The sequence below is a fragment of the Sinohyriopsis cumingii genome, chromosome 17, assembly GCF_028554795.1.
Source record: "Sinohyriopsis cumingii isolate HCF-2022 chromosome 17, ASM2855479v2, whole genome shotgun sequence".
In the NCBI taxonomy this organism is placed as follows: domain Eukaryota; kingdom Metazoa; phylum Mollusca; class Bivalvia; order Unionida; family Unionidae; genus Sinohyriopsis; species Sinohyriopsis cumingii.
Genome location: NC_142977.1, coordinates 38648701 through 38664427, shown reverse-complemented (window position 1 = coordinate 38664427; position 15727 = coordinate 38648701). Strand labels below are relative to the sequence as shown.

At 31.4% G+C, this 15727-nt stretch overlaps 1 protein-coding gene across 2 annotated transcripts in view; it reads right to left on the bottom strand.

Annotated features, from left to right (window-relative positions):
* Positions 1–15727, bottom strand: part of LOC149778455 (gem-associated protein 4-like) — an 81670-nt gene that overhangs the window by 42884 nt on the left and 23059 nt on the right. For both annotated transcript variants that reach the window (XM_089939293.1, XM_089939294.1), the window contains exons 5-8: positions 12164–12218; positions 9539–9650; positions 5642–5803; positions 3091–3198 (exon numbers count right to left, since the gene is read on the bottom strand). In XM_089939293.1, the coding sequence (XP_089795419.1) occupies positions 3091–3198; positions 5642–5803; positions 9539–9650; positions 12164–12218 (437 nt within the window). The remainder of the gene's footprint in view (positions 1–3090; positions 3199–5641; positions 5804–9538; positions 9651–12163; positions 12219–15727) is intronic.

The window sequence follows — 15727 nt, the reverse complement described above, 5'->3', positions numbered from 1 at the left end:
GTATATTAAAGTGTGTACATTTCTTTTCACTTATAAGTTTTGTTTATACAAGTATGATGGCAAACATGCTGTTATTCATGCTTAATTATATCAGTAAATCATGCAGTTATTCATACTTAATTATATCAGTAAATCATACAGTTATTCATACTTAATTATATCAGTAAATCAAGCAGTTATTCATGTTTAATTATATCAGTAAATCATGCAGTTATTCATACTTAAATATATTGGTAAATCATGCAGTTATTCATGTTTAATTATATCAGTAAATCTTGCAGTTATTCGTACTTAATTATATCAGTAAATCATGCAGTTATTCATACTTAAATATATCAGTAAATCATGTAGTTATTCATGCTTAATTATATCTGTAAATCAAGCAGTTATTCAGGTTTAATTATATCAGTAAATCATGCAGTTATTCATACTTAAATATATCAGTAAATCATGCAGTTATTCACACTTAATTATATCAGTAAATCATACAGTTATTCATGCTTAATTATACATGTATCAGTAAATCATGCAGTTATTCATACTTAATTATATCGGTAAATCATGCAGTTATTCATATTAATTATATCGGTAAATCATGCAGTTATTCATACTTAATTATATCAGTAAATCATGCAGTTATTCATACTTAATTATATCGGTAAATCATGCAGTTATTCATTCTTAATTATATTAATAAACCATGAGAGTCTTCACTGTTGATTTTGTAATGAAGAAAGCTTAAGAACAAAAACAAAAGAGAAAAAAAAAATAGATCAATTTTGCAAACCTTTTGCTTTGTGACTTTCAAAAGTTGAAAGCAAAATTAAAAATTAGTAGTAACTGAAAAGGAATACCACAATGATTATAGTGTTTACATTAATAAAACAATTATAATGTTTATGATATTATAAAATTATGTTTACAATACTACAATGATTATAGTGTTTACAACTTTAGTTTGATTATAGTGTTTACAACCTTACGATGATCATAGTGTTTACAACTTTACGATGATCATAGTGTTTACAACTTTATGATGATCATAGTGTTTACAACTTTAGGTTGATTATAGTGTTTACAACCTTATGATGATCATAGTCTTTACAACTTTATGATGATTATACTGTTTACAACTTTAGGTTGATTATAGTGTTTACAACCTTATGATGATCATAGTCTTTACAACTTTATGATGATTATAGTGTTTACAACTTTATGATGATCATAGTCTTTACAACTTTATGATGATTATAGTGTTTACAACTTTATGATGATCATAGTGTTTACAACCTTATGATGATCATAGTCTTTACAACTTTATGATGATTATACTGTTTACAACTTTAGGTTGATTATAGTGTTTACAACCTTATGATGATCATAGTCTTTACAACTTTATGATGATTATAGTGTTTACAACTTTAGGTTGATTATAGTGTTTACAACCTTATGATGATCATAGTCTTTACAACTTTAGTTTGATTATAGTGTTTACAACCTTACGATGATCATAGTGTTTACAACTTTACGATGATCATAGTGTTTACAACTTTATGATGATTATAGTGTTTACAACTTTATGATGATCATAGTGTTTACAACCTTATGATGATCATAGTGTTTACAACCTTATGATGATCATAGTCTTTACAACTTTATGATGATCATAGTGTTTACAACTTTAGGTTGATTATAGTGTTTACAACTTTAGGTTGATTATAGTGTTTACAACCTTATGATGATCATAGTCTTTACAACTTTATGATGATTATAGTGTTTACAACTTTATGATGATTATAGTGTTTACAACTTTAGGTTGATTATAGTGTTTACAACTTTAGGTTGATTATAGTGTTTACAACTTTAGGTTGATTATAGTGTTTACAACTTTAGGTTGATTATAGTGTTTACAACTTTATGATGATTATAGTGTTTACAACTTTATGATGATCATAGTGTTTACAACTTTATGATGATCATAGTGTTTACAACTTTATGATGATTATAGTGTTTACAACTTTAGGTTGATTATAGTGTTTACAACTTTAGGTTGATCATAGTGTTCACAACTTTATGATGATTATAGTGTTTACAACTTTATGATGATCATAGTGTTTACAACTTTATAATGATTATAGTGTTTACAACTTTAGGCTGATCATAGTGTTTACAACTTTATGATGATTATAGTGTTTACAACTTTATGATGATTATAGTGTTTACAACTTTAGGTTGATTATAGTGTTTACAACCTTATGATGATCATAGTCTTTACAACTTTATGATGATTATAGTGTTTACAACTTTATGATGATTATAGTGTTTACAACTTTAGGTCGATTATAGTGTTTACAACTTTAGGTTGATTATAGTGTTTACAACTTTAGGTTGATTATAGTGTTTACAACTTTATGATGATTATAGTGTTTACAACTTTATGATGATCATAGTGTTTACAACTTTATGATGATCATAGTGTTTACAACTTTATGATGATTATAGTGTTTACAACTTTAGGTTGATTATAGTGTTTACAACTTTAGGTTGATTATAGTGTTCACAACTTTATGATGATTATAGTGTTTACAACTTTATGATGATCATAGTGTTTACAACTTTATGATGATTATAGTGTTTACAACTTTAGGCTGATCATAGTGTTTACAACTTTATGATGATTATAGTGTTTACAACTTTAGGCTGATTATAGTGTTTACAACTTTAGGTTGATTATAGTGTTCACAACTTTATGATGATTATAGTGTTTACAACTTTATGATGATCATAGTGTTTACAACTTTATGATGATTATAGTGTTTACAACTTTATGATGATTATAGTGTTTACAACTTTACGATGATTATAGTGTTTACAACTTTAGGATGATCATAGTGTTTACAACTTTATGATGATTATAGTGTTTACAACTTTATGATGATTATAGTGTTTACAACTTTGCGATGATTATAGTGTTTACAAGATCAATGATTATAGCGTTTACCATACTACATTCAATATAGGTTGGCTAGGTGTCCTCAGATTTGATAACTGAGTCTGTCAATGAATTCAACAATAATAAACGACACCTACTGAGGACATGTTCATGGCCTGCTCTGTGTTCTTTACACTCATTTCAATAACAATCATCAAAACCTTCTTTGGGTCTTGCAGAGCTAATCGTAAAACTTCATCAAAAACCTGCAAAAGTAAAGGTCAACAATGGCAAGAACTATTCAAGTTAAGGACACTTTAAAAAGAAAATCCTTATCACATTTCATATGAAACCTGTTTAATGTAAATGTAAATAACACAATATCTGAACTCTGCATTGAACTGTCATATTTTTATTGAAAATTATATGACTTTATAACAAATAAAAAAATAGTAAAATATAATAAAACCTGATAAATGAAAGAATAACAAGAATTCATATCAAAGAACAACAATACTCAAAAAAAATTCATGGAAACAAAAAAAAAGTACACACATTAATAATCAAACAGATTTTGACAGTTGTCCATCCAGTTTCAAGTCACATACAATATTTTGAGATTTACAACAAAAACAAAAATGGTTTGGGTAAATTTAGGGCCAATATAGCAAGGGATGAAAATATCTGAAATCATAAAATATATGTGAGTTGACAGTGTATGTGCAACGTTACAGGCAAGGATGGAAAAAGTTGGTATGAGAGCAAATTGTACAAATACCAATAAACCAGGCACATCAATGCATGGTTTATCGCTTGCACAGAGTGGAGATAATTATCTTGTAAACCATACTTAAGAGTATAAAAATGAAATGAATGAATTTTTCACCTTTATGGGAGCTGAGTTCATAATGAAATGCATCACAAGTCAACATTCTGACACTATAATTTGTTGTACACAGCATCATGAATATTTTATCATATCTGTAACTCAGTAAATTATCAGGTTACCATATATAACTATAGTTATCTAATTTGTTTTACATTAAGTATTTAAAATGAGTTAGGTAATTTTAGCTATACTTAATGACGTTGATCTAAACATTTACAGAGTTACAGATAGGACAAAATTACGATACTGTGTGGAACAAAACAAGACTGTAATCCCATTCCAATATTATCACGGTCGGTCACCAACTTAATCCACACACAATTAACAACGTTGGTTTAGAGTTCATTTATAAAGTAAATAGTAAAAGTGTTTCCATGCACCACATAGAAAGTTTAGTTTTAGTGGCCTGGTGTGAGTGAAAGCCTCTAACTCAAGTATGGCTAGATCACACGTTTATAGTCATACACAACAGAAATAGAAACTGGCAAAAACCAAGTTGATCCCCGAGTAAACAATCACATGGTTATTAATTTATTTTGAACAAGAGGAAATAAAATCATCAATGGTATATACATAAAAAATAAACTACATAACAAATAACTATCTCAATACATGTATTCAAGATTCTTCAATGCAATCTAAATCAAGAAAAAAAGTGACCATGTGGATTATCATCTAAGAAACAGAAAGAGGAGAACTTTAATTTATACAGTTTCATCTTAAATCAAATATTGAAACCTTTCAATCCATCAAAGCAATAAGCTGACTCATCTTCTAGTGCTGTATTGTTGCCAGGGATCACTAAGCAGTCAGTAGGGATTATAAGTGTATGACAAGAATAAGTTGGATTCTTACAGACTTTGATGTTGAGACAGTTAGGTTTCAAGACTTAAAACATGTTTTACAATTTGTTGGTATATGAATACCAACAGCCTTATCTTTTCCCAGTACAGAGGCAAATTTTATCAGTGAAAACAGGCATATACCAGTGTGACAGAACCTCTGATGTGATACCAATGATTTTTCAATTCTAGATCATTTTTCGACACATGAGTTTTAGAGCTGATGTGTTTATGGTGTAGCTTGCTGATTTATTTATACTGACCAATCCTGTGACTATTGCATCATCTGAAGGTATTCCATAAATACTACAAGTGTGGTAGGATTGTATTTTCTAGGTACCACAACACTATATGGTACCAACTTTTACATTGTAAAAGATGATCTCATCTGAAATAGTACTCTTTACGTTCAAGTTGTAGAACATATCCCAAGTCTTTTGATTACATGAGCTAAATTATACTTCCAAACAAGCCTTTGGAATCCAGTAAAATCCTTAATTATTCCTATAGTAGGATAATTAAGGATTGTAAGAAATTGTTTGATTTAGTATCTGAATTCTTCAACTGAAAATATATTCATCCACTTTCCATTCCACTTACCTTCATATTATCATTTTATCATACAGTCAAAAAACTGACATATATTCACAATTACTGTGAATTCACTATTTTCTAGGAGGTCAAAATTTTCAAGAATTTTATGGAAACCACAAATTTAATGACCCAACAAATAATAATCCATAATCAGTTATTAAAGATGAAGGGTCAGGTATGGTGGAAATTTTTGAATAGGCAAATAAAAATCTGAAATTAATTTGTCCACGGGCAATTAAACTTACAAAATATTTTTAATGATCTGATCTTAATAATGGAAGAGTAAAGTTTGATAAATGTAACCACTAACTGACATTTCAACTGTGGGGAATAGGGCAATTCATCTTCTTTGATTCTGAATTATTCACTGGCATTCACACTTACCTTTGTGTCCATTCTACTAGTGATTCTATTGAAAATGCTGATGATGTCCTGCAGGGTTGTCTCCCCCTGTAACCATGGTACCTGATCATGCTTTGTGTACTCTGAAGCAATTAGTTCATCCCTCAGCTGTACTGATAGTGAGTCAAACACCTTCAGGATTAACTATAAATTGAAGTAAGTAATCGATAAGCCTATGACAATTTATTCTTTTTTATGCTGAGCAAGAGAAAAGTTCAGACTTGATGATTATTTTGAACACACACTAACATCTTACATATATTTTGAAAAAGATGAAACTATATTTATCCAGACTTGTTTTCTGAAACCTGTGCTTCAAGATTATTAATTAAATGTCTCTTTGCAATAAAATGATTCTTTGGAAAGCAGTCTTATCTCCAGAACCATGCCTTGATATGTTTACACTAAATGTAACTGGCAGAAATGCTGGCACAAAACTTTAATAAACACTAATCAAAACAATGACATTACCATCATTGCCAGAAAGAAAACAAAATAAATGTGTGTGTGTATATGTGTGTGTGTGTGTGTGTGTGTGCATGCATGCGTGTGTGTGTGTGTAAAATGGACAAAAGAAAGGCAGACAGTCCTGACAAATCTGTCGATCAAACTTCACGGTATCTCTTTGATACTGCATACAGTTGACTTTAACATTTAATGGCTGGAGATGGAAGATATTTAAAGGAAATTATACTCAATATATTACATTTAAAAAGCAGAAAACTAGTATAGAAATACAAACAATCTCAAATTGGAATGTGAGCATTAACAACTCTGAATATGAAAATAAAATATAAATACTTCAAATCTGCATCCCACAATTAGAATGAAACATTTAACCTTGCTATTCAAAGTAATTATGCTAGTATTCAAAGTAATTATGCTAGTATTCAAAGTAATTATGCTAGTCTTCTTTCCTACTGTGTGCCATGCTATGTCCCTCTACAAAGGACTGTGAAGACGTTATTCAGCCAATATTGATGCTTGTCAATTTACGAAAAACACATTTTCATCAAGGTTTAATTTCTTATAAGCCATCTTTCTGAATTTCTGTTGTGCACATTTTAAACAAAGTATCATTCTTACAGGTCATCATTCATTTCATTATCCTTTTTGAACATTCTCAGGTAAATGGAGCACTTAACATATACACTTTTGTTTAATATTCAATTGCTTTTGTGCAATATTTAATTGCTTTTAATATTCAATTCCTTTTGTGCAACATTCAGTTGCTCTTGTGTAACATTCAATTGCTCTTGTGTAATATTTAGTTGATTTTAAAATTCAACTGCTTTTGTGCAATGTTCAATTGCTTTTGTGTAATATTCAATTGCTTTTGTGCAATGTTCAATTGCTTTTGTGCAATATTCAATTGCTTTTGTGTAATATTTAACTGTTTTTGTGCAATATTCAAGTCATTTGATTTTGTTTCATATTTAATTGCTATTGTGCAATATTCAATTAATTTTGTGTACTATTTAATTGAGTTTGTGTAATATTCAACTGATCTTGTGCAATATTCAATTGATTTTGTTTAATATTTAACTTCTTTTTGTGCAATATTCAACTGATTTTTTGTAATATTCAACTGATTTTGTAAAATATTTAATTACTTTTATGAAATATTCAATTGATTTTGTGCAATATATAATTACTTTTATGCAATATTCAATTGATTTTGTGTAATATGAAATTACTTTTATGCAATTTCAATTGATTTTGTGCAATATTCAATTACTTTTATGCAATATTCAATTGATTTTGTGTAATATGAAATTGCTTTTATGCAATATCCAATTGTTTTGTATAATATTTAATTGCCTGGTGCAATATTCAATTGATTTTGTTTAATATTTAATTCCTTTTTGTGCAATATTCAATTGATTGTCTGTAATTTTTATTAATTTTGTATAATTTTCAATGGATTCTGTGCAATATTTAATTACTTTTATATATTATACAATTGCTTTTCTATAATATTTAATTGCTTGGTGCAATATTCAATTGATCTTGTGTAATATTCAATTGCTTTTGTGCAATTTTCAATTGTGATTTTTGTAATATTCAGTTGCTTTTGTGATATATACAGACAATGAACTCAACCAAGTCTGCATTTTATTTGCATTTTATTTGTAATTGATCTATCTGCTCATTACATTTTGTCTAAAGTCTCAGATCTTACATTTATCACCTACATCCTTCATTTCCTTGCTTGTTTGGAATGAAATTCAAATGCATTCATATCTTATATTTCACCTACATCCTTCATTTCCTTGCTTGTTTGGAATGAAATTCAAATGCATTCAGATCTTATATTTATTACCTACATCCTTCATTTCCTTGCTTGTTTGGAATGAAATTCAAATGTATTCAGATCTTATATTTATCACCTACATCCTTCATTTCCTTGCTTGTTTGGAATGAAATTCAAATGCATTCAGATCTTATATTTATCACCTACATCCTTCATTTCCTTGCTTCTTTGGAATGATCTCACTGGCTGTGCTATGGATAATTGTATTTTGGACTTGACCTTGTCCAAAATCAAGTTCATTTTCTACCTGAAATGAATCATTGATTTTGGTTTTGCAAAGAACATGTTTATCAAAATCTAACTCCAGAACATTGGAAATTCCCCATGAAATGCCAGGTCTACCTGTTGTTTACATCTAATAATATAATTTTAGTAACAGAACTTCTTATTATAACTATGATTTTATCTTGTAAACATTTGGAACCTTCCAGAATGAAATTTTCCATTTAGTTCTTTTATTTATAGAAAATGCTAATTGTGACCTGAGGTCAAGTAAAGGACTGTCTTGTTTATCTAGAAATTATTCATTTTGCTTTAAGATCTGAGCAGAATCAGTTGTATTATTGTTGTGTCCAGTATTTCATTTGGACTTGAATTTATTTATATAAATTATTTAATTCAGGTTATTCTTCTCTGAAATACAAAGTGCTCAAAAATATAACATTCTCGGAAATAGAGACATGGATTTATAGTGAAATACAAATAGGAATTTATTTTTGGATTGTATTATTGTGATTCAACAAAAGACTGTTGGCAAATCACTATGACACAGGCCCTCACCAGAATATTAACACTTCCAGCATTGGATTTATTTTGGAATACCAGTAACTACTTAAGTTTATTCAGAACTATAATTATTAGGACTTGTGTTAGAAATTCTATGTTTATTTGGAATTTAATTTACAATATTGACCGTTCTGGTGGCTAGTGGTTAGAGCATCCAACTTGGATGCGGGAGGTCACAGGTTCAAACCCCGGCCAAGTCATACCAAAGACTTACAAAAATGGTATCTACAGCTGCCTTGCTAGACACTCAGCATTAAGAGCTTAGTGTTTGGACTGGTTGGCCTGGTGTCAGGATAATGTGACTGGGTGGGACATGATGCTACATGTATGCGGCATGATGCCCCAATGCTAGACATCACTATAAAACTGCAACACTGTGGACAGCTTAGCAGTATGACTGAAATTTTTTTTAAAGCTTTGTTTCAAAAATCCAAATCACACACACACACACACATACACACACAAAATTCACAATATCATAAGTTCATTGTACATTTTACACTTTGTATTCTAATGAAATAAATTAGTTGTTGAATTTTACAAAGCTTGTTGGTTTTCACTCTTTTCTATTACATAGTTTAAGACTATAGAGTAGTAATAGGACAAAAAAACTGGAATGTCAAAATCAGAATCTTACAGAAGTGATTGTTCAGGGGAAAAATATTAGGATAAAAGCAGGAATGTCAAAATCAGAATGGTTGGTATCTCTGGTAGGACCTGGCAGAAAGAAAATATCAAAATGTCAGTGCTAGAATAATATGGATGCTATATATAAATACCTGTTTAAGTTTTGACTGCTGGCCATGAAAATTTCTGTTTATATCTAGCAGCCTCAATACAATAGGCTTGGTTCCCAAAATATCAATGTGCCAATGGAGAAACTCAGCAACACTGAAAATAGAATATTTTTAGAGTACTGTCCACCTTTGTGTCCCAACCACCTCCAAAATCAGTGCCCCTAGGGGTCAAGTCAGGAGTGGAGGGAGAGTATGAATGGGGCCAATTTTAGTTGCGTGTCTGAATTTGTCTTTTTATACTCAGCAGGCATTTATATGGTGGGGATCTCATTAGCCTCCAAATTATTACCCAGGGGCTGTGTGGGTAGAGATGAATCCTGGTGCCAATTCAGATGCATGCATAAGTGTATTTTTTATGCTTAATTAATATATATATATATATATATATATATATATATATATATATATATATATATATATATATATATATATATATATATATATATATATATGGTTCTAAGGTGGGGATCTCAGTAGTCTCTAACACAGGGGCCACAAACTTAATGCAGCAGGGCATGACCCTGAGGCCTCATTCTAATCCCGCCATCTGACATGCACTGACACTTAGTTCGTTGTTTAGATACACCAACTCTCAGATCTATATTCTCATAATTTGGGGGTTATTTTAAATATACACAAAACCACCCACACCAGCACAGTCCTACCTCCAGGGATTTTATCAGAATTCTAAATCTGTGCATATCAACATCTCATGCGCAATCTAATCCTAGAGTTGAAGTTTCTATTCTGAATTGTATTGATGTAGTTGAATATTACAAACACAAAAGTGGTGATACAAAAGCATGGGGATCAAAATAACGAGGACTGAAAGGATCACAATTTGGTTGAAAAAGTCCCATAAATCAGAGTTTGAATAAACTAAACAAGTCAAGACAAAAAGTCATGGGTTATCAATTATTCTCATAGAATAATGGGTGGAAATTTTAAAATGTTTGTAGTTATGTTGCCCTAGGGACAACCATCTGCAAGAAAGATATCAATGCTGACTCCCATGCCTGAGGTCACTAGGATCTAATGTAGACAAATATCAATTACAATAATGTTTTCAATCATTTTCTGACTATACACAGTCACAGCAGGAAGATGTGACAGATTTTACACTATGACCCCTAGGTCACAGTCTGGAGGTGGGTTGGAATATGCAGTAAAAAGCATAGAGGTTTGTGATGGCAATCCATGTTCAATTTTGTTAGAAGTGTATTTACAATATAAGGAGTCACTGTAGGATACATGTAGGGCAATTTACATTATTAACACTGACTATGATACATGTATGGCAATTTACATTATTAACACTGACTATGATACATGTAGGGCAATTTACATTATTAACACTGACTATGATACATGTAGGGCAATTTACATTATTAACACTGACTATGATACATGTATGGCAATTTACATTATTAACACCATGATACATGTATGGCAATTTACATTATTAACACCATGATACATGTAGGGCAATTGACATTATTAACACCGTAATACATGTAGGGCAATTTACATTATTAACACCATAATACATGTAGGGCAATTTACATTACTAACACCATGATACATGTAGGGCAATTTACATTATTAACACTGACTATGATACATGTATGGCAATTTACATTATTAATACTGAAATATGATACATGTATGGCAATTTACATTATTAACACTGACTATGATACATGTGTGGCAATTTACAGTAGCAGTGACTATGAAATATGTATGGTAATTTACATGATTAGCAGTGAATATGATACATAGATGCCAATTTACATTATTAACACCATGATACATGTATGGCAATTTACATTATTAACACTATGATACATGTATGGTAATTTACACTAGTAGTGACTATGACACATGTACGGCAAAATATATAGTAGTGACTATGACACATGTATGGCAATTTACATTATTAACAGTGACTATGAAATATGCCAACTTCCATTATTAACAGTGTATGACACATGTATGGCAAAGAAAATTCAAAAAGTACTCAATTGGTAAAAACTGAATGATGTTATTTGTTGACATATTACAATTTACAGTACTTTATTTGTTAACAAACTAATGAAAACTGTCAATAGCTTACTGTCCAGGATGGGTGCACAACATATGGCCTATGGGAAGCAAGAACATTTGTGCTGCCTGCAGCCCATGTTTTTAACTTGCACATGGTTTTATTCTAGATACAAAACTTTCACAGTGCAGCATGTTTAGTTCCAATCAAAGTTGATTCTGATCCATGTCAACATTTGAGTTGTGCACCCCTGGTCTAGGAAGAGGGTATTTCTACATGTAGAAGATTGACCAATATTTAGACAATATTCAAGTTTGTAAAATTCTAACATCATTATTTGTACAGTAATACAAATTGTCAATTACTTTGTTTTTAAACTTCAGCTTTTGTTCTGTGCTCTTAAGTCTAATATATTTAAAGATCCATAAATTCAGGGAGAAAAAATCTCTGAAATCGGCTTGGGCAAAGTTTGCATCACACAGAAAAAGTAAGTTCGAGTACACGGCAAGTGTTATCAAAAACTTTATTATAATAATAAATTCACTGGTGAGCTATTTTAACTGTACCTTTCATCATTCCAGAAAGAAAAACATTCAGGCGACACTAAAAGCTGCAGGCAGTCTGAAAAATAAAGCACTTACTTGCAGAAATACAAAGCTACCTATATAATAAGTGAGTTGAGCTTTCCATGGTTTAGGTATATTATACAGTTTTTAATACTGAGCACTCACCCATCACAAGACCTGAGACCAGCATAATACCTCTGTCAAATGAGTAGATATGGATGTGCCTATCAGTCAATAGTATACTTAGTAAATATTTACAAAATTAAAAAAATGAGAGACGAGATTATCATCAAGCATGGACTTATTGGCTAAATACAGTGCCTTCAAATAATGAAAACTACTGCAACAGGAAAACTTCGTAGTACATTAACTTTTCACATACTGTATATCCTCAATTATGCAAGAATGCAATGATCAAAAAGCCTTAAAAAGAAACAGGAATCTCTCAAAAAAATGATGCACTGCTGCTGTAAAAGCATTTATAGGCATCCAAAATCACAGAAGTCCATTTCTTCTGTTCATTTATTCTTTTTCATTGATGGATAATGAAACAATCATAGATATTCTTGAAAAACTCCAACATACTAGAATTGGTCACAAAACAATATGTATGTATGTATGCATGTGTGTGTGTGTGTGTGTGTATGTGTGTGTGCATGTATGTATGTGTGTCTGTATGTATGTATGTATGTATGTATGTCTTAACATGTTCACAAGTACAGTACAAAATTCATTGTCATGACCTTTGATTTTTGAACCCGATATCATGAATAGAATATCACTGAACCAGTCTAAGAAAATGTCAGTGCTAAAAATTAGTTAAATCAATAATTAATTTTTTCTGAAAATCCAAGTTACTGAAATAGCACCATTCAAGCTATGCTTCAAATAAATCCACAGACTGGCTTTGAGGCCTTTCTTCATCACTGGCTGAGAGACATGTTTCTTCCTGAGGGTGTATTTTAATAAAATCCAGACATGCAGGTTCAGGAACTTTGGGCTGGGATGAAACACCTGCCATCATGGTTGTTTAATGCAGGTGAGGGAATACCTTGATTTCCTGGCAATTCTGTTGCTAGACTGAGAAGGTCTTTAACCCAAGATTTCACATTTGAGTAATCAGGATGAGGAGACACTGGATTCTTTTGCTTCCTGCATCATCTCAGAAGCTGAGGTGTTGGAAGAGAAGCATATATAATTCCAATTTATAGCAAGAACATCAATTATCCAGGCCTTTGAATGTAGGACTGGTGCAACAAAAGTTGGGATTTTTTTCATTTGACCTTGTTGACCAACAGGTCCATCACATATCGATCCCATTGTGTACCTATCAAATGAAAACTGAGGGATGAAGAGACCATTCTGTTTGTATTAATTGGTTCTTGAGAATAACAACACATTAGCCGGCAAAGGGTATGTCAAACTTGGAAGTAGATTTGTCACTGAAGACACCCCTTTAGAAAATCTTAAACAAAAATACCATGGCTTGGGGAGCAAGTTCTGTCTTGCCATTTGAAACAAGTTACCACATTAGACTTGTCAGACCAAATGAGAACTCCAATTCACATGTAGGTTCTTCAGACACCAATGAAAAGCTTTTGGAACAGTTTTCATTTTGAGAATGTTGATGTGTTAATAATGATCCTAAGGGGACCACACTCCACTGGTATCCCAAAATGATAGGAGACTTGCCCCCCACCCCCACCCCCATGTGTTCATGTTCATATAAATCATGACTGCCAGTGGTTGTGCTTGCAGAGGTATTCCCAATGCAAGTCCAGTGAGATTTCCCTATCTTTGAGATGGAGACTCATATTGTGCAGATTGTGAAAGTTGGTCCAATGGTCAAAGGTTCTGCCTCCATTTTGACCACACAATCATTTCTATTAGTGCCCAAGAAGGGGACCTAAGACTAAGATGAGGCTGTCAGTATTCACTTACCAACAAACTGGAGAGAAATTATTTAGTCTTGAAAACTGATCTTCTCAACATCAAAGCCTGTTCTATAAAAAGCAGACTTATACTTTTCATAATGTTGTTGTCCCATACCCCTGCCGACTGAGCAGTTATTGTAGGCAACAAAGCACCAGAAGGAGAGTCGGCTTATCACTTTGATGAGTTTAAATGGTTTGATATTTGATTAAAGATGAAGCAATACATACAGAAGCACTCCTCTTTATGTTATAAAGACAGCAATCCAAACAGTCACTTTCTGCTTCATCCTCTTTATGTTATAAAGACAGTATTCCAAGCAGTCACTTTCTGCTTCATCCTCTTTATATTATAAAGACATTAATCCAAACAGTCACTTTCTGCTTCATTCTGTTTATGTTATAAAGACAGTAATCCAAACAGTCACTTTCTGCTTCATTCTGTTTATGTTATAAAGACAGTATTCCAACTTTCTGCTTCATTCTGTTTATGTTATAAAGACAGTAATCCAAACAGTCACTTTCTGCTTCATTCTGTTTATGTTATAAAGACAGTAATCCAAACAGTCACTTTCTGCTTCATTCTCTTTATGTTATAAAGACAGTAATCCAAACAGTCACTTTCTGCTTCATTCTGTTTATGTTATAAAGACAGTAATCCAAACAGTTACTTTCTGCTTCATTCTGTTTATGTTAACAAATCCTGAATATCAAGATATTTCTTTCTTTTGGAGAATATATTTATTCTGTATACTATTGATGCATTTATTTACTCTTATTCAAAACAAATTAACATGTTTGATTGTTGGGGTCAAATTAGGTTGGATTTGGCGAGTTTATATTTACAGATGATTTTAAGTCATGTGATCTAGCCATGCTGAAATGTGAGGGCTTTCCTTCACACAAAGCCAATAAAACAAAACATTTATGAAAACACTTGAACTATTTACTTTATAAGTGAACTCAAAATCAACGATGTTAATTGTGTCTGGATTAAGATGGTGACTGACAGTGACTGCATGTATCTGAATGTAATAGAAATTATAAAGAAATATTAAACAAGCTTTCTATACCATACACCAGACCTGTACTTATTAATATAGCAATATGGGGGACATCATCATGGCCTGTGCAGGTATATATCAAGGGCATCCAAGTATGTAAATACAGCAAAGTGATAACACTGAAATGTCAGACACTTTGTCATTGATGATAGAAAGAATAGGAAATTTATAGCTCTTCCAACTTGTTTTAAGGTAGGAAACTTCTAAACCGCTTGCATGGATTTTGCTAGGCCTCTCTGTTGGGAGCGTGCTACTCAGCATGATCGGAAGAAGCAACCAAAGAATTCACTGGATTTGGCACCAATCTCAGTATCAAGGTGAGATCACTCTATCTAACTGCTGCCTAAATGTGCTGAAAACCTTTATCTTTTTGGCTAAAAAACTTGTAATTTGGAAGGGCTGGATTTGCAAGAAAGTACAAGTAGTAGTTCTCCAATGATATAATGATCAGGTAACATATTTGAAGAAGACTCATTTTCATTTCGGTCCAACATGACCTCAGAATGAAACTGTATGATAAGTTGTACGACTCTTTTGGGTATCTTAGGAGTATATATGAAACAAAGAAC